Source organism: Hetaerina americana, unplaced genomic scaffold (genome assembly GCF_022747635.1).
Source record: "Hetaerina americana unplaced genomic scaffold, ioHetAmer1.1.p SCAF_5, whole genome shotgun sequence".
NCBI lineage: Eukaryota > Metazoa > Arthropoda > Insecta > Odonata > Calopterygidae > Hetaerina > Hetaerina americana.
The window spans coordinates 15,299,631-15,320,763 of NW_027287095.1; the positions used below are offsets into that span (position 1 = coordinate 15,299,631).

At 37.7% G+C, this 21,133-nt stretch overlaps 1 protein-coding gene across 1 annotated transcript in view; it reads right to left on the reverse strand.

Annotated features, from left to right (window-relative positions):
- The window catches only part of LOC139693839 (uncharacterized), a 57,793-nt gene that overhangs the window by 16,250 nt on the left and 20,410 nt on the right, over nucleotides 1-21,133 (reverse strand). Inside the window, exons 8-16 of the mRNA XM_071592140.1 lie at nucleotides 20,282-20,497; nucleotides 16,391-16,654; nucleotides 12,959-13,256; nucleotides 11,852-12,000; nucleotides 10,694-10,900; nucleotides 7,609-7,765; nucleotides 7,353-7,507; nucleotides 6,426-6,712; nucleotides 2,963-3,149 (exon numbers count right to left, since the gene is read on the reverse strand). Of these exons, the coding sequence (XP_071448241.1) occupies nucleotides 2,963-3,149; nucleotides 6,426-6,712; nucleotides 7,353-7,507; nucleotides 7,609-7,765; nucleotides 10,694-10,900; nucleotides 11,852-12,000; nucleotides 12,959-13,256; nucleotides 16,391-16,654; nucleotides 20,282-20,497 (1,920 nt within the window). The remainder of the gene's footprint in view (nucleotides 1-2,962; nucleotides 3,150-6,425; nucleotides 6,713-7,352; nucleotides 7,508-7,608; nucleotides 7,766-10,693; nucleotides 10,901-11,851; nucleotides 12,001-12,958; nucleotides 13,257-16,390; nucleotides 16,655-20,281; nucleotides 20,498-21,133) is intronic.

Sequence of the window (21,133 nt, forward strand, 5' to 3'; positions counted from 1 at the left end):
ATAAATTTTTACACCTATTGCCATTGGGTTTTAAAGGAAATTAGTGATTCAAGGTAACTTGTGTGGATGTTGTGATGATATCTAGTGTAATAAAAGTGAGTACCATGATTCGATTAAAAGAGATGGTATTATTTTATTATCAGGACAGACACTGCTAATATATACATAGTTGGAATAGTAAGGACATTTAATTTTTTGAACAAGGATCTAAATAGGGTCCCATGAGTGGCACCAATATGCGCCTGACTTTTTCTTTGAATCAAGATAAATTTGTGCAACATGCATGCAGAGAATCCCCAAAACACTAATGCATACAATGTCCTGGAGAAAAAATTAGAATAACACAGGAGTTATAATATCTTTAGAGACAAGTGTTATTCAGGAATCTAATAGTGTACATCACAGTTATTAATTAACATGATTGATTATTAACATGAATATTCCATTCACTGGTTTGTTAAACACTTATGTAGACCTAAGAACTTAGTGTTAGATGCACAAATAATTCTTTCAATGTCAAGATTTCAAATTAATATCCTCTTGCATTTAATCAGGCATTATTGCAAGGACCTTAGTCTTTTTGCAATTTCATTTAAGTCTGAGTCACAACACCAGTTCTAGACACACTGTAAGACCTTGTGTATTTTAACCAGAAACCTTTGACTACTCTTGTGGGAAATTATAATGTTTGAGTCATATGCAAATGTTATGTAATTAATGCTTTGATCATTTTTATTTCTTAATGGTAGTTCATTAAAAATAAAAATAAGATAGGCCCAAATATTAAGCCTTGCATAACTCCCTAGCTAATAGGATAGGAATCTGACAGATTTCTGTTTTTTGCCCTCTTTGTGATCATTCAAATAAATAAGATTTTTAGCCATTGCAAGGCTATACCTCTGGCATCCACTTTATCAGCCTTACTCAAAAGGAAGGTATGGTCAACAAGATCAAAGGCATGAGTAAAATCTAGAAAAAAATAAGGACTAAAGACTGGTTATCTAAGGAATTGGATATAGAATCGAAGGTACTCATGAGTGCTGACTCCATAGAATTACCTTTTCGATAACCCCTCAGTAAATCAGAGATACTTTGAATTTATCAAGAAACCCTTCCTAATCTAAAATAAAAAAGAAACGCAAATAGTTTAGCAAATTGAGATGAGAGATTTGTCTATAGTTGCTAATTATTTCCATTTTTCCACTTTTAATTTTTTATACTGAGAAGATCTTGCCAACTTTTAAATGATCAGGAAATATTCCACCTTTCAAGGATTCATTTATTAAACATTTTAGAGGTTCAATTATATAGTTCTTGCATTCCAACAACTAACTCCAGGCATTCCATCAATCCCTGGAGATGGTTTTCTTCAAAATCTTTTGAAGGCAGGCTAACACCTCTTTATGATCACTGCGATATCAAGACAGTGTTTCTTATAACTTAAAATTATTATCTTTTGTTCTAACAGTCCAAACGAAACATTCAAATAAATGACAGAATTTCTAGTGAAAAGTTTAAAGCTGGTTTCAAAAGAGTGCCGAGTAGACTTCTGCCCAAGTTCTTTATTCAATAGATTGAATAATTGACAGACAGTCCTGGATCAGACACAAATGAAACATTTTATGGGATCTTAACTCGTTAGTACTTAGTCAATTTGTGTTTTGGACTTCTTACTCTAGCATGCTCTAAAATTAGTTTTCAGGTCATAAGAGGCAAAAACATTGCACAGCTCTAACTTTTGGACTGAGCCTAAAAGGAAATTACGACATCACCTGTTAGAATAAGTTTTCTCTGGAGGATACATTAATTTCAATCCAGCTTCTCTGTAAACAATTTGATATCACCAGAGGGGGAGTGATATATAGCCCTTTTAAAACAATTTTATGATAACTAAATGAAAGGACTAACTTTGTAGTTCCACACGAAAACGATTTATTCACACGACCCGGGTTTCGAAGTAAAGCTTCATCATCAGGTAGGAAGTTTTACTTCAAAACCCGGGTTGTGTGAATAAATAGTTTTCGTGTGGAACTACAAAGTTAGTCCTTTCATTTATTTATAATGAATCGGTTCCATAAAGTTACGCCAGAAACCATTAATTACAATTTTATGATTATCACATTTCCAGTCGCAAGCAACACACTTAAAGCATAATTCTTCAGGATAACTTTTATCTCATGTACATCCAAATCCACATTGTCAAAAACTAAAATAGCGACACCACCATATTTACACTTAGAAGAATAAAAATGCATAATATTTTCAGTTGCAAGTTTTGTTCCAAAACATTTTTCCCTACTTTTTAAACAAATCTGGAATATTAATATTATCAATTATATATAAACATTTTTGTGGGTCGCCATAGTCCATGGGTAGAGTGTTGGACTACTGACCGGAGGGCCCAGGTTCGATTCCCAGGCAAGCCTCTCTGGGCACCTGCAGCTCAACCCAATCTATGTGATTTTTCAGGCACCACATCTTCCTGGGGAACCGTAACTGGTGCAGGGAAAGGAACTGGCTCCCCTACCCTGACGTGGGAATTTTACATGCCATAGGGCTTAGTACTGGGTGAACTATCATCACTTACCAAATTGACCTTCGGGTTGATGACAGTGTTCATATATAGTAATTAACCCAAGTTTTTTTTATTAACAATGTACAACAAAATCTGGAATGAGGGCCCACCTTGAGTCTCAAATGCTTCTAACCAAATTAGAAAATCATGCACCACGATCCCAAGGACCCAAATTGATGAGAATTAATTCTAGCCCCACACCAAACTGGGATGTCAACTAATAGTGATGAAAAGAGGAACTCGGGTAAAAAGACTTAGTCAAGGATTTGTTTTCCCTCCTGCCAAAACTCACATGCAGGGAGAGGCACTAATACCTCTCCTTTCCAATTTAACACTCCCATTTTCACACTCCTAGGTTAACATTTAAACAGTAATTATCACACTTACTTCATAGTAGCTTAAAAAACCTGCTGGTGTTTCCATGCTCCTCCTGAAATATCTTGTGTTTTCAACCAATGTATCAGCTGCATTAGCCCATGATGCCTCAGGAACTCGATCTAATGACTCCTGTGGCACCACCAACAGAAAGTCACCAATTGTGGCCAAGGAGGACCCTGTCCACTGATCTGGTGGTCTGTAAATAATGGAAAGCTTTTCATTATTCTGCGACTAATAATTCAATGAGCAATGAACCCTTATGAATTGAATTAACCTTTTTACAACTATGGCAACTTTTTTGAAAATAATTTCACTGGTCTTAAGATGCTTATAGGTAGAAACATCAGTTTTATTTGTTTAAAATACACTATATTCAGTTGTACACTTATTTTCTTAAATAATTTAGGGGTTGCATAATTCAGTGTGTAGGAATGAAAGCTGATAACTACCTAAATTAAAATCCTTCTCTACCACAGGTGCTTATCATACTGTAAAAATTCAAATGGAGATTTGGTGAAACAGTGGGTAGAGTTCTGAACTATTGACCAGAGGGTTCAGGTTTGATTCTTGGTGTTACCTCTGAGCACTCTCCGCTTCACCCAAACTGTCATCTTTCAGGTACCATATCTTACTCGGAAACTTGAAGGAGGCTAAGGATCTTGGAATCCCGACAATTTCACTGCCTGAATTTCACACATGCATAGGGCTTAGTAATAGTCCATGACTCTGACCTTGCATTATAGGCAAATTGTAAAATCAACCTTCAGGTTGATTACTGCAATTTCTTAGAGCTTATAATAGCTACTTTGAGGTTTTTAATTCTTTACTCATGGTTACCAAGAATTTTTTGCTAGCCACCCAATAATTGTGAATTTAGTTTAGCATTGAGAAATAAAACCCAAATTAATAGCAAATGAAACAACCCCATTTCTCCATATTTGGTCTCCACTTTGAATTATCTACTCTTGGTCAAAGCTTTATTCATCTCCTCCTTTCATGTATCATTTCTTGTTATTCCATGTTCATCACTGCAGATGTCTTTGCATCAGTGTGATATCTGCTGCTGTAACAAATGTCTACGATTTCTTAGTCCACAATATATCCAAAATCGAACTATGAAGGTATTGCTGTTAGTAGAGGGGTTAAGACACACAAGATATTCATTTCATCGCCATGTTTCCTGAAGCATACCTCAAGGTTCAACCCTGGGGCCACTATTCTGATATGTTTTCCCCGACCAAACTGCTTTAAGAATTAAGAAGGAATAGTACAAGTTTTTATGTTGATGGCACTAATGTTATACTAGGGCAATGCAAAAAGTAAGGTCTCCTATTTTTGTTTCATGAAAAATCAAATTTTATTCTCAACTTTGAGTACATCATTGGAAAGGTTGAGCATTTAGCTATTTTTCTACATAGTTGCCTTGATGATCAATCATTTTTTGCATCCTTGTCGGCAGCTTTGAAATACCGGCATCGTAACTTTCTCCCACTGCGTCGCAAAGCCAACTGAGGACTGCTTCTGCGATATAACTTCATCGCCATTTAATTGAAGTGTACGGTGAGAAGTGTATGGACATCAAAAATGTGCGGAAGTGGTGCACTGAGTTTTTTGATGGCCGGGAAAATGTCCACGAGCAGCAGTCGGGGAGGCCGAGTTTGCTAGAATCAACGGGGCTCCAATTGACAAAATGGTGTGCAATAACCAGAGAATTACCCTTCATGAGATAAAGGAAGGCCTTAATGAAGAGAGCGGCTACTTCTCCGTGCAGAATATTGTGTCGGAGGTCCTCGGCTACAACAAGGTGTCTCACCAAAGGAGTGTGTTTGCATCATGACAATGCACGTCCACATGCGTCACATCAAATGACCACCCTACTCAATGAATTCGACTGGGATATTATCGACCACCCTCCTTACAGTCCAGATGTCCCGGATAACTATCAAAACTAAATTCAAGATGAAATGTAAGTAAAAGTAAAATGGTGCATTTTTCATACACCAAGAATGTGACAGTCTGCAGATAAAAATAAATGACTAATCAATTGATCAAGTGATAGAATGTAAATTTTTAGGTATTTGTGTGCAAATATTTCTTGGGATGCACACGTAAAAGTCCTTCAGTGTAAACTCAGTTCCACTTGCTATTATAAAGAGAAACCTGCAAAGACTACAAGCAAAACATCACTACTTCATTTATACTATGGGGAAATGCATTTAAATATAACCTGTCGTATAATACTTTGAGATTCAGCTGCCATCTCTGTAGCCATCTTTAAAATGCAAAATAATGCCATCAGAATAATCACTGGGACACCTCATTATGCTCCATCGAGGCCTGTATTCAAGGAATTAAATTTACTACCATTCCCATACACCAGCCGGCCCCGGTGGTGATGTGGTAAAGTCCTTGCCTGTCAACCCAGAGGCCACAGGTTCTATTCCCACCTAGGTGGATTTTCCTCCACCTAGGACTTGAGTGTATGAAATTGTCTTCAATGCCATGTCTAAGGGTTAGGTGGTAGAAGGGGCTATAAGTCTAAATCTCGCCAAATTAAGTCATTTAATTAAAAATGATGTGTTTTTAATTCTACATTTAAAAAATAACATTGGTAACTATTCTCTTAACTCTGACTATCATCAATATTACACCAGAAGGCTGCACAACATCCATTATGGCAACATTGGAACTATAGCATAAAAATTAGGGTCCAAGAGTCTGATTACATAAAAAATCACCCAAAATTTTAAAGGATACTTAGGGAACTATCACTTTCGAACATTAATTAAAATGATGCCTACAATGTAACATATTCTACTCTGTTGACGAATATCTCCACAATATTCCTGACCACTGAGTTCCTACTTAAGTTTATAGAAATTCTCTTAGCCTAGTTTATAATAATGCTCTATGATTTTAATGGAAACTTGTATTATTACATTTAATGTGTGCTCTTGCTACATTTAATGTAAATTTTAGTACCACCTTTTGTATCTCAATTGAGCCTGGATGCATTTTACCCCCTTTTGACATGCCTTATATATCATTCACACCATCCACATGGTACTTTTGTAATTTGATCTTTGAGCAAATAAAATGTATTATTATTAAATGAATACTGCAGGAGATCTTGAAATGCCATCATATTACTCAGTCTTGAAAGTGGGAAAAAGGGTACAGAATTACTCGGTCTTAAAAAATTAGGGAGAAGTTTTGGAAAAGGTTAAATTCTCCTAAATGAATATGGGAATATAAAGCAGTGAGTATGCGCAGTCATGAGGGATAGTTCGCAAAAAGTAACTAATGAAATTCTAAACACAATGTTTGTTTGTTTGTTTGAAAAACAGATCAAGAACTGGAATCTTGCAAATGAGCAGTCACCATATTATGATGTATTGACTCCAGGGGAATAGCTGTTAAGCGATGATATGTATAATACTGGATGAAAAGTAGACTGTTGACATCAACTTGCCCAAATGCTGTCTCCAGTATTGAGTTCCAACTCTTCCTCTGCTCCGAGTCCAAGCAAACAAGTGAATCTCCAGGCTTGGCCGTCTCCAATTTCCATTTCAAAGATGCAGCATCCACTAGGTCAGGAGGGAGGAATTGCAGGAGTGAGCCAAAGAGCAGGCTCACCAGGGATGGTCTCTTCCCCTTCCACTGCAGCCACTTTGACCCCAGGCGCCCCACAGTGTACTTGGGTTGACCTCTCTGCATGCCCAGTGATACTGTCTCTACCTCCATGTCTGAGGCCATTCTCTGGAAGAAGGCGTTAGGTAACTTCTTATTTCCTGATACCATCCTATTACTCAATGCCTCTGCCACACTTCTATCAATTTAGGATAATAACAGATTAAATACAGCACATTACATTCTACATGGTATTGCCCCAAAGGCAGCATTTTGAAGTGACAAGTGGTATTTTGATGTTGGCATTTCCAAATACATAGTCTGGTCCCTTCATTGAGAGCAAGCCCCATAGTCTCCTCACTCTTCTCTTTCAATATCCATTCCCAAGAGGGAATTCCTTCCATTGTGACTTCATGCAGAACTAGACTAAATTGTACAGCAGAGAGAGACCCCTTGATGCAGCCAAATTTTCCCTTATATGGCCAAATTTTTCCCTAACATTATCAGATATGGGTCACCAGATATGGCCACATATTTAAATTTTTGTATTTCCCTCAACAAGAGCAACATTTTATTTAATTCAAGATATCAAATAAATTCTATTTTGAATAAACTTAAATAATCTACAATTAGTAATTGTTTGCAAAAGACTACTATGTAATATGTACAATATTATCTTTGAATTTTTATCCTAGGAATGCCTTCATTCAAGATTTAAACAGATTAAGGCCTCTCAAATGGAGCTTAAGCTGTCCTCTGACCAACTCACTAGCTGCTTGAGCAGAACCAAGGCAATATCCGAAGGGTGGTGTCTCTTATAGAGTGCCAAAAGAAGCTCTTGTGGACTCAACTCTCCAACCAAACGCAGTGCATCAGCTCCTAAGTATTCCAAAACCTTCTCAGGCAGCCCCGCAACAATAAAACCTGGAACAAGGACAAAGAGTTGGGTGCATTGGAAAGTAGAGCAAGGTCAAAATCTTATTCCCTTTCAAGTGGACCTACACAAAAAGCAGTCAAAAACTCACCTCCAACAGCTTCAATGTCAGGGCCACTAAGGGTTTGCAGAATAGTCGGGCTCGAGATATTCACCCCTGTTTCACCCCAAAGGGCAGCCTTCACCTCTAAGTGCAACGCTAATGACCTGATTGCACAGTTCTGCAGATTCTTTGGAAATGGCTTGTACTGAAAATGGCACCATTTAATGACAAAAATTAAAAGTAGGTAAAGCTAAGTTGTTCCACACCAAAACCATTCATAATAATGAGAGTTCCATCATATGGGATATTTTGCCTAAAATTTATTTATTCACATTTTATATTTATAAAGAATTTACAATTCAAAAATATGAGACCCATATTGTTAGTGTGGAAATACAGTTAGGTAAACAGCCTAAGTATTATAACAAATGTCACATTTAATAGTGAATTTAATCATTGTAGCTTCTTAGATACCTCCAACCTTAAAGCATCAAATACTCGATAAATGTGAAAATAAAGTTTGAGAGTCGTGTAACATCCAAACAAGCCTTTGGGACTGTTCCTTTAAACTTACTCCACTTCCATCCAGCTATCTCAGGTTTTTGGGTGCCCTACTAATTGAAAATTGTTAATTGGAGCTCCTTGCTATTGAATGAAGAATGTGTAGCATGCACCACACAGATTAGAAAACCAGCCACAAACATAGTGTCTATGATAGTGCACTTTATGCCTCGCACATACCTAGGAGTTCTGATACCATGGGAAGGACATACGCAAGGGTGTGAGGAACCTTCCATTCCAGTATCATCCACCCCACCACCCACTCAACAACATCTGTTATTGATTTTCCAAGTTTCCGCTTCCCATTCTTGCAAAGAGCCATGCCACCCGCCTCGTAGGTTCAACACTGCTCTTCTGCTTCAACCATAACTCTGCATTACAGTAGAGTACCATTGAAGATCAAAAATTGTGACCAAGATGAAGTTTTACTTCAAGAATAAAATACTTCTTCTGTGCACAGCTAGCTGCAGGGTGAGTGGAGCATTGCAACGGTAAATGAATGGCACAGGTGGTACCATGGCACTTTGAAACAAAACTAGTTTCAGGGATGATGGGTGTTGTGGAATGATGTCTAGCCTACTTATAATCTGAAGAATAGTGGCCGAAACTATAAGTGGACTGACAACTTGGCATATGTACCAGGGTATTCTAACAAGTTTTTGACCTAACAAATGCAAAACTTTTTCTTCATATTTTTATTTTCCATAGTTTCCTTTGAAATAAATACTTTTCCCTGAAATGCTCTAATTTTTTTTAACCCTCACAAATAATAGTTGATGTCTGTGGCTGCAAAATAGGCTTTAGCATATGCAATAACCTCCTTGTCCTATGAAAACCTCTGTCCTCCAAACAAAGCTTGTTAGGAAACAGGAAAAAGTCATAGGGGGCCACATCTGGTGAATGTGGTGAGTAATCAACCAATTTGAAGTGCGATTCATGAATTTTAGCCATGGTAACCACCTAAGTTCGAGCAGGTGTGTTGCCCAAATGGAAAAGCACTTTTTTTTCTTCTTCAAATGTGGCAATTTTTTGCCATTTCTGCCTTCAGCTTGTCAAGTTATGATGCAAAATACTCTCCCAGTATTGTTTTCCCTTTTTGAAGATAATCAATGAACACAATTCCATGATCATCCCAAAAAAGTTACCATCACCTTCCTGGCTGATGGAACCATCTTAGCCTTTTTATGAAGCAGGGTCACCCTTTGCAGCCGACTTTTCTTTCATCTCAGAAGTCTAGCGGCAGATCAAAGTTTCATCGGCAGTTGTGAATAAATGCAAAAAATCTGTTGCTTTGTTTAAACCGCTCCAACAGGGTCCAGGAAATGTTCATCCAAATGAGTTTTTGGTTCAAAGTGACCACTCTGATAGCTTACACATGCCCAATTCTGCAGTCAATATTTGAAAATGCATTTTTGATAGATTCATAGCCTCTACTATCTCTCTTATTGAGTCATTTAGGGCCGTTTGGTCAACTTTTTGATGTTATTTGGTGGTTGTCACAGTTGTTGGCCATCCTGAACTGTTTTGGTTCAGCTGTCCAAAATTTCACGATTGTAAATGATGCTGCAGAGTCCCCATGCACAGCATCCAATTCATCTTTGATATGCATAAGTCTATTGCCTTTCAAAAACAAATGTTTAATTACAGCTTGACAATCAATTTTCTCCATTTTCACAAAAACCCTCACAATGGCTCACTCGAGCAAAAACAGGGTTCAAAATGGCTGAAAATTTAGTGAGTACCTTCCAATGCAAGCACAAACATTTCCTAACTTCTTGAAGTGTGTATTGCCATTGAAGTTCTGAATGAGACCACCAAATGCATACTGCCATCTTCATGTTGAGGTCCAAGTTTTCAGATCAACTTAGCATTTAGGAGCATTAGACTCACATTGAGCCCCCATGCTCCTATGCGACTTCCCCAGACAAGGAAACATATTTTCAGCCACTGCAATCGCCTTCCCCCAGAGGCACTTTTTGAGGAGAAGAGGAAACTGACCTACCAGTGCCATCTTGGAAATTTTTATGTGGCTAACCCCTCCCCTGGGACTCTCCTCCTGCCAGCCAGTTGTCTGATTCAGAGATTTGCTGACTCTACAAACATGATCCACTGCGAGTGGTTGCCTCCAATCCTATTGTACCCTGGTGGTGATCAAAATGGGGAAGCATTGCCCCTTCATCTTCCTGATGAAACTCCACATTAATTGTCAACTCTGGCTCATGTTTCCTGAGGCTAGGTTTAACTCCAAAAAATCAAGTACACATGAATGCTTACACAATTTACACCATTGGGGGAATCTGCTTTCACCTAACAAATGAGCCAAATGAAAGGGTAGGTAAATGAAAAGACTAACCAAAATAAAATGAGGAGAATAAGGTAAAATAATGTAAGGTTATTACTTATGACCATTACACTAAGTGAAAAGAAAGAGCAATATAATGTGAAAATCAGTATTTCTAATGGGACAATGGTGTCACAATAATAAATTGCCTTTTTATATGATTAATAATCTTCTCTTAAGACAAATCAGTATAAAATATTCCCAGAAACCAAAGCTGGTCAATGTCCCTACCTTGATCCTACCCCTGGCCTTGCACTGATTGTTGAAGTGACCCAAAACCACAATAACATCGTGAGGATCAACAAGTTCCAGGTGACGGCAGTGCATGCCTCGCAACAGTGGTGCAGCCCCTGGAGTCAGTGCATCCAGAGACCACTTGCCTCCTCCAGGACCACGAAGCTTCAGCTCTGGCATGGCAATGTCAAGCAGCATTGAGAGCTGTACCAGAAAATTAAGAGCAGGATGATATTTAACACAAGAAATTATAGTTTCAAAAACTGCGTAAAATTGCATCAAATCGGGTACAAAAGCAAGGCCTAAATAACTGTTGGGCTAATCATTTTTTTAATTTCCTTATCCACTAATTGAAAGAAACTGAGAAATGAAAAAAAAACAATATGAAATAAATCTAGCTCATTGTGGCAACAAAACAGTTTAAAGTACCACAATTCCAATTAATTAGAGGCCAATTACAATCACCACATTACAATAGCAAAGTGATTCAAGAGGGCAATACTCTCAATGGTTAAGCAACATATGTTGTGGGCTATATAATCTATTCTAAAGGTAAAGGAACATGGGGCAGGAAAAAAGAAAATTATACATGCTATGACCAGGAGTAGCCATTTCTTGCTCGAAACAAAAATATAGTCCGTTTAGGCAGGCAAGAATGATTTTAGAACATTCCTCTTTTTTTCAATATTTAAAAATGTTTTAGTAATAAACGAGAAGCTTCTTATAATTCCAACTTTTTGGAAGAATCTGAGTATATTACAATAGGAGGAATTCCATTTAGTAAATGCTGCTCTCAAGTTTTGACAATGAGACAAGAGGTTGGCTTTATCAACTTTTTTTCAACACAAAATTTGCACTTTACATTACACAACGATTACAATTTACATAAAATAATTCAGAATCCAAGTAATTAAACAGTAATATTAACACATTTTCACATTGTTTATAACAATTTTTATAATTATGTTAGTCGCACTAGCTACTGATAATACACTGACAATCTGAGTAAATTTTTCTGGAACAGAACTACACCATCCACCATCTTGTGTACTTTTACCTGAACCAATGTAATTGTTAAACACTGACAGGGCTTAAAAACCTGCTGAGGTTACCAAAGGACTAACTAGAGCACAGGCTGCACCTCCAAACACTCACAGTTGTCTCATGCAATCCAGAGAGGGTGACGAAAGAGGAATCTGCCACTATAGCCTGGGATATTGCCGAGAGCTCTTGGGGAGGAAGGTATTTGAGGATCTGGGCTGAATCTCCACTGCCTAGAATGTGCTTCAAGACCCAAGACTGACCTGCAAACGCATCCACACACACAGCAAATGGCTCTCAAAATTTCATATAAACTAGAGGGAAATGAGGAGGCAGGTGAATTGAATCACCATGATGGCTAATAGCCATGCTGTTCAATTTGAGGAGCCCAGCCGAGCACATCCGCGCATCCCATGTGATATTTCCATAAGCATCGAGGATAATCCTAATGTCTTAATTTTTGACTGCATTTATCACCCTTTAATTATCTCGTGAACAGATGACCTATGTGCATATGATTGAAAGAGATTCCAACAATACTTAAGCTATAAGAACCACATGACATGAAAATAATTTCTTCGTCTTCTGCTGTATGGAACAAGTTACAGAAAAGAGATTATGTTCGTGAATTGCAAGGATGTAGAGAGGAGAGTGCTCTTCATCTTTCACCCTTTGGTTCCTTTTGGATATTTATTTAAAATTACTGATGATAAATAGGCTACATTATATAATAAGCATACCTATTAATTCAAATCAAAACACTATGACAGGGACTAGAATTTTACATTAATTTCGCAGAACTCTGATGCACAGTAATACATTTCAAGGTAGTAATTACCCACCAAGGATGACTAACTGACATGAATAAATGAGGGAGAAGAAATATTGATCAATTCCAGCTGCTACCACAGTAGTCAATGGGAAGGTTAGTATGATTGGTGAGGCAGCCTCCCCATTTAGGAAGATTATTTAAGATACAAAGGATACACCAAATAAACAATATGCTTTACCATTATGGCAAATTTACATCCTTAAACAATTATAAATTTGGTATTTAAAATTGAATTGACTTCTTTTTCCTGGAATACTCAAAATATTTCATTACTCTCTTTGCTTTTTGGTGATTTTCACCTTTTACTGTTACAGTGTTTTACATACTTGCATTTCCAATAGAAGCAGGGAGGTTACTTGCACGTAAAGAAAAGTTTACTTTCAACTTACTCAGTTCATTTTGTATCTTTTGCAAGATGGCCCATGACCTCAAAGAGAGCTTCTCTCCATATTGTGCACCCCATGGCTGGTCAACATCCAGCATGTGCTGAATGACCTTCTGGGGTACATGTTGCACATTCCAGGACACAATGGCCGATGTGGACCAGAGGCCACGAAGAAGTCCTGGACCAAATGTAACTATGTCATCTCCAGCCACAGGGAAGGTAGGGCCATTCATGCTTTCATTCTTAGGCTGCATCTGGCCATCTTCCAAATGGACCACTAGGTGTCTTGTCAAAAGACGAGCCTGATCAAATAAATGAAAATAAAGACTAGATGACAATGGTCTAGCATAGTTAATAATTGCAGGTATTGTTTATATTATTTTGTTATACACTATTTATTTCATGGCATTAGAGCAAATTAGGTCTTAAGACCTTTAATAATAATGTTAAAAAAGTCTTGCAGCTGCAAGATAATCTGGGGCCTGTTTCTCAAAGCTATAAGCCTTACAAAACCAATGATATTAATAATACAATTTAAAACTACTGAAAGTAAAGGATTTGATCTTTGAGAACTAACATGGAATTTGAGGTTAGGATCAAATTTTTTAAAAAATCAGTAAAATAGAAGTACAGTGGAACCTTGTTTAATGAGCACCTGCAATGCAGAATGAGCAGCTGCATGTTTTATATGTACCCACAAAAGGTGCTGGTCCAAATTTTATGGGGCCTCATCTTTAAAATAAACTCCCAGCTGAGATTAAGACCCAAAAAAGTGTGGCTGCATTTAATGTCAATCTGCTTAGGTTCTTGAAATTAAAAATGTTTCATTCATATGGCTGCGTAGGTTTTTGCGGCGGTGGTTAGAAGGATTCTGCATTCTTGGGTTTCACTGCGTCTTTGTTTGATGCTGACAACAGTTTCGCTGAAGTTTCATTCGGCGTCTTCAGGTCAAAGATGAGGGACTCGGATTTTTGCCACCCTTATGTAGGTTGCCCCGATCTCAATTGCTTCTCTAATTAATCGTGGGTAATATCTACTCTCCTTTGCTATTCCGCTTGCTTTTTGGAATAAGATCTCGTGACCGGGTTCACTCCATTTATGTTCTGAGATGGCCGACAGGTGAAACTGCTTACTTGTTGTTGCCCGGAGGTGTTCCTTCATCCGAACTTTCATTGATCGGCATGTTTCCCCAATGTAGGCTTTCCCACATGAGCAGGGTACTTGGTAGACCCCTTCGTATAGGTCTTTTGGAATTCTATCCTTCGGTCCAGGGAGAGCATCCACTATTTTCTTGGTGCAGTTAAATCTTGTCACCACGTCATGCTTTTTCAGGACTCTGGATATCTTCTCGGCTGTTCCCGATACATAGGGGATAGTAGCATATGCATTTGGGTCTGGTTCCGTCTATTTGATGGACTTGTCCCAATCCTGTCTTCGCCTTTCTTCCCTGGTGGTCCTTTTGAGGACCATATCGTTCCGATAGCCGTTTTGCTGTAGTGCTTTCAGGAGGTTTCTTTTCCGTTGGCAAAGAATCGGCGTCAGAAATTTCATAGGCTCGGTGAACTAGTGTGTCCACCAAAGAAGTTTTCTGGAGCGGGTGGAGGTGAGCGGCTGCGTTTAGATAATGGTCAGTGTGCGTCTTCTTCCTGTGGACAGCGTGTCCCAGCTTCCCAGCACTCTTCCTTGTGACTAACACGTCTGGGAAAGGTAGTTGGTTATCCTTTTGTACTTCCATCATAAATTTGATAGAGATGTTGTGAGTTGAGGAACTCGAGGAATTTCTGAAGTTCTGCTGTGCCGTGCTGCCAGATGACAAAAGTATCATCCACATATCTTAACCACATCCTAGGTTTTTTCTGGTACTGGTTAAGGGTCTTCTCTTCAAAGATCTCATTCCAAAAAGCAAAGGAGAGTAGATACTACCAATGATTAATTAGAGAAGCAATTGAGATCGCAAAAAACCCAGAGAACATCAACAGAGATGAATGCTACCATCTCCACAACGAGTGGAAGAGAGTTCTCTGGAAATGGACCAATCAGCAAGAAGCCACTAGACGGGACCACCTACATAAGGGTGGCAAAAAACCGAGTCCCTCATCTTCGACCTGAAGACGCCAAATGCAACTTCGGCGAAACTGTTGTCAGCATCAAACAACAAAGCAGTGAAACCCGAGAATGCAGAATCCTTCAATGTTTCATTCAATTGCTCAATTTATTAATGACGAATGGCATGTGTCTGGTACCCATTGTATGTATTTTGTTACTTAACCCTGAAATGTCCTATATCAAGTGTAACAGTTATAACAACTTGATTACATGACAAATAAAATGTATTATTATCAAAAAGTGAGAAAAAGGTGTGATCCTGGCTGATCCAGCATGCATGCCCTATCAGTCAACATCAGCAATTGGCATTTACCTCAAGAACAAGGACAAAATTAAGGGGATGGATGCTTCTAAGGGAGTAGCAAAAATATCTACATATCTGTTAGATATTCTCAATAATGTTGAAAGATTGCCTATCTCATGGATAAACCAAAAGAAATTGCAATTAGACAACTTTCATTCGACAGCATTGTTTTCTCAGTATGGAATTAATTACTGTATTTAACATTAATTTATATGGGAAAAATTGTTTCACTAAACTAATGTTCCACTTTATGAGAAAGAACACAGAACAAATTATACTTTTTGCACAGGGTCCTACTAAATAAAACATTTCAAATTATAATAAGATATTAACATTCTCAAATTTTGAACAATCTTAAATTAGGACAGACGTATTATCTATTGGCTGTTGATTTGAAGTTAAGTAAATTCCTTTAGCCTATAATAATACAACTTTAAAAACTCCAATAATGTTATTTCAGTCAGCCGGAGACCATAATACAACTTTAAAAACTCCAATAATGTTATTTCGGTCAGCCGGAGACCATAATGGGGAGAGGTAAGGGCTTGACCGCAAGAAGATGTCACTACTGTTGCACTGTTCAATACCAAGTAATCGAACACTGACATTGAACACACTATATCAAGCAGTGCTTCAGCACCAATGTCTTCTCAATGTCAAGCCCTTGCTTCTCACCATTTATGGTCACCAGCTGACTGCAATAACATTGGAACTTTCTCAAGTTTTCTTATTATTGGCTAGAGGAAATAACCTAGCTTCACATCTTCAATTGTTAGCTGAATAGAATAGAATTTACCATCACCAATAATATGTTATCGACATGAATTGTATTGTTGATGTTTAATAAATGAAAATCAAATGAATTTTCCACCAAATCAAAACGGGAAAACAAATCTCTTTATCTAGGACTCTGGTTGCAAAAGAAGGAAATTTCAAACTCAATTTCTTTCCCCAATGGAAGAGGCTGATTGATCTGGAGCCCAGGTGAGTTTTAATTACCTAGTTTTGGGATATCTGCATAGTTACCTGAGTTAAACTTAATTCATTTGCGTCAATGTCCTTCAAATATTGAGGATGAATTCTTGATATATTTTTGCTGATGAAGAAGGAAATTGGTAGAGCATATGCAAACCGTCCAACATGAACAAAGCTTTCCAGTGTAATGTGGTGTTGATCAGACGAAGCTGGTTCATCAATTGCATCAATTATAGCATCATGAAATGGCGTCACTTTGGAGCTGGTGTTTATCATTTTAACATGCATGCTCTGTGCAATCAGGCAATGGCATAACTGAAAGAAAAAAACATTCGCCACATCACTTCGAAAATATTTTCCAAAAAAACATTTTGGATAAAAGATAAAATTGGTTTCATGATATCATTGGTTTCACCATTAAGTGAAATTAAAATGGTAGACTGATCCATCCATACATACAAAAAAGGGTCAGATTTCAAAATTTACAGCATGGTGAATTTAAAAGCGGCTGCTGTTTGAGAACATTGATATATCTGTAAATCACTTAACATATCATGGCATGTGATTTATAATCTTGTATTGCCATGTGCCTCATAGCCTGACTGCTATGCCAGAATCCTGCCTAGATGAAAAAATATCCAGTTAATGTAGTAATAATGGTTATACTTTACTATTCATTATGGTTATCTAATCTCCAGCGCAGAACTGACACTTTAATTATTCCTATCTCTGGTGCAGACATTGGATGAAAAAAGTTTGTGTGGAAATTTATTAGTTACCTTCCATAAAAAAGGAATATGATACAATATAACAAGTTTCAAAAACAGTGAAGTGGCATCCTCCCACCTTAATGAATGCTGATTCAACTACAGCTTTAAGTTTGGGATCTCTCCAAGAAGTGTACATTTAACTTTATTCAAATTGGTCATTTTTTTACATAATTTAATACTTATTACCCTGTCAGGATTTTTTTTTGGTTCTATTGAGCCAAACAAAAACTAGAACGTCCCCATTTCTTCTATTTCCAGCCAAAATAAAATGACAGCCTTGACAATTTTTCAACCAGTTTTTTCATATCATAACAATTTCTCCCCTGTGTGCTCATGGTCACATCCTTTTATGTTAGCCATTGTCTACCATCCTGACCACCATTGTTCAATGATTTCATAACTACATGCACTCTGGAGTTCATTAAAACAGTGCCACTGGTCCATTTTGGAAGGAAGATTCCAAGTTGAGAACAAAATGGCCAAAGAGGTATTGGGTGCATACCAATCCTATCTTTGATAGAGGGACGTATTGATTTTGGACAACCTGAAAATGTTGTTTCATCTGTCTTAGATCAGGGGGCCAGATCACAGATTATAATTGGCAATGGTGAGAACCCCAGATGTGAGGGCCCATGTGAATAAGTAGGCTCCAGTCATTGGTGCACCCACTCCTCATTTTCTTCTTCTCTGATCACATCCCATTCCTCCCCACCCCAGTGCTCTGCTTCTACATTTCAGTGCAATATGCTTCAGACTCATTGACATAATTTGTCAACAGTAAACATTTAATGCAACTCATTTAAAATACAGTGCCCAATCCTCCTCTACCTTTTATTAAGTTTTCCCAGGTAACTTTCTCTTTCCACTCACCATATTTAAAATCCCAGTGTTTGTCTTTCTCTCTGTCCAATGGTTTCTCTCCATTCTCTCTCACACCACCATCTTAAGTCTCTAGTCTACCATCATTCTTTTTCCTCAAAAGCAAGATTTCACATCCATAAACCATGAGCACTCTATATTACTATCTTTTCCATGTTACATTTTTCCACATTTTGACTTGGTGTACTATCAATTCTCTTCCTGCAAATTCCTCTATCATTAATGATTTTTTTTAGGATGTCCCCAATACTATGCCTCTCTTCTCTAAAAAAATTCCCAAATACATTAACTGCATCTATCCTAGTTTTTCCCCTCCTAATTTTTAATGTAGTTTTCCTCTACCTCAAGAATTTCATTGCTCCGTTTCCTTGTGGTTGATTCTGACCCCATGCATCTCACACTATTACTCTAAAGTACTCCATAATAACTGCATTAAATCCCCTGAATCCAGTGACTGCCTGCCTGAATCACCACTACTTTTTCATCTGCAAACCTGACCTACTAAATCATCTCGCCACCCACTTATTCCCAGCTTAGTCCTTCCCATGCTATCCTTAATATTTTCTTAGCATCTATGCAGAAAAAACACCCATAAGAATGGACAACCCTTACCTCACTCCCCTGACAATCCCTGTTCTCTGTTACCCTTACCTGCCCCACCTGATTCATGTGCAAGTTCTGAATAAGTTATATATCCCTTCAGTCTAATCTCATATTCCACAATATTTCCATTAGCTCTTCATGTTCAAACAAACAATACTTCCCAATTGCATTCAATGTTTCTTTTCACTTTTGCTTTCAACACTGCAAAATCATGAAATGTCCCGATCCCCTTCCTAGAGCCAAACTGATTATCTAGGTTTATTGTTTGCAAACCTTCTTTTGATGATTCTTACAGCTACCTTTACTTCATGTAATATTAAACATCCTAGAGTCCACACACAGATCTATGTCACTTTTTTGGGATAGGAATTGATGACGAAATTCTCCAACTGGATTCCTTCATCATAAATCCTCCATGTAAGTCCAAAGGAATACTTTCTTCCATTTTTCTTTTAACTATATGGTGATTCTATGCTCTTACCATCTATTCTTACTGTCTTTTTCAACATCATCTTACTTATTCCATCTTACTAACTTGTATTCCTGGACTCAGCCTATCCTCATTTATGTTACATTCCCATTATATTTCTTGCTCGTCAAAATCTTAACCATTAACTCAAAATCTTAACCATTAACCTTTTCTACATGTTCTTTCCACCTTACCTGAAACTCTTCTACCACTATCAATAACTTCCTTGTCTATTCTATCATGGTAGGTATACTTCCTCAACCATTCTCTCCTACCATCCTGTGCATCCCATTCCCCTGTTAACACCAGATACTTCCTTGCTGACACATTCCCATTTATTTCTTTTAATTGATCATACTGGCCATCAAATTATTCCTCCTGGGGATGACTTGTTGGTATATACACCTGGGTTACTAATAGCTTGGTTGGGGAATCTTTTATCTCAGTAAGTAGACTTCTTTCACTCACCCACTCTTTATTCACCACTCACCTCCCCATTCAGCACTTCCACCACTCCTAAATATCTCTTCTCCTCGCATGCTCTACTGCTGGGAATCACATCTGACCCAATAGACAGTCCCTTAGTCAACAGGATTCTTTATTCCCCAAGTCCATCAGTATTTATTACAGGAATGATATTTGTGGTGGCCTCCACACCCATGTTTCCAAAGCCTCCAATCAAAATGTATCCTCCTGCCTCAACGACCAAGCTTCTGAGTGACAGAAAACTCCAGCTCATAACAAGTTTTTTCAAGTCTTCTTTAACTCCTTAATCAGCAACCTAGTAACCAGCTGTCACCTTTCTGAAGTATCATTGTTGTGTTGCATATATCATCGAGATGATTTCTCATTGCATTCCTCAATGTTTTTAACATGACCCCATCACTCAAATGGCTGCCCCTCTGGGGCCAGATACCTTTGCAGCCACCTCACTGAGGAACCAACACTGCATAGACTACTATTAGTCACGCTCCTAGTGTTTGACCTATCTGATATGGGAGACCCTACTAGGAGGAAATACCAAACAACCTTGAATGCAGGTAAACATTTAATGACAGAATGTAAAATCTGGATATCACTCTAGATACATTTCTGAAATATGCCATTTATCAATTAAAATCATAAATCATTGAAATATCATACCTATATTAGATAATGGTGAGCTAAACATTAAGGAATTCACTTAAATGATTAGCCAATTACATAATGTGCATATATTACCTGTAGTGCAGTTGCAAGAGATGGATTATCATATTTCTTGGCTGGCTGGTAATTAAGGACTCCAAAGTCTGCATTTGAATGATTGAAATTTGTGGCCAGCTGGTGAGGAGAAAGGAGTGGTAGGAATGGCACACCAAATGAAAGAATTCCTTTCTGGACGTCATCTTCCTTCAGCTCTGTTCCATTTCCCGCAATTACTTGAAAAACTGCTCTGGCCTAAATACATTTCAGTTAGTATTATTTACTCTAAAAAATTATCACATACAATAAAAACCCAGCCTAAAATATCATACACCTGGAATTTAGAAAAATATATTTTATAGGTACACAGTGCTGGATTTATTTTGAATACACACCACATGATAGTACATTATATACATTTATAGTGGTACATAATATATCCATCTCTACTTTCCCCAAAATTCACTCTTATAAGAGCCCACTCAATGGCGATCAACCAACACACATGCATACAACACTTACACAAGTGAATATTACCGACTAAGATGCATAATTTGTTTAAAAAATTGCAACTTTCAACATGGCCAATCAGCATCAATTTATATGACTGTGATTTGGAAGTATTGATATCCATAAAAAATGTTAGGAGAAAAAAACTCTCCGATGGTTTGGTGAAAATTGAAACCGCTGACATTCGACAGCATAGTTTTTCAATCCACCACTTTACTCTGGAGTGTGAGATATTCCTTTGTGTTAGCCCAAGGAATTCTTTGTTATGAGTACTTTTCCACGTTCAAATACCATGCACCCCTGGTCTCTCTAAGAGGTACATACATGCAAATTCTTCGATTATTTTTGCCCCTTCCATTCTCACCAAGTGCCCATCAAATG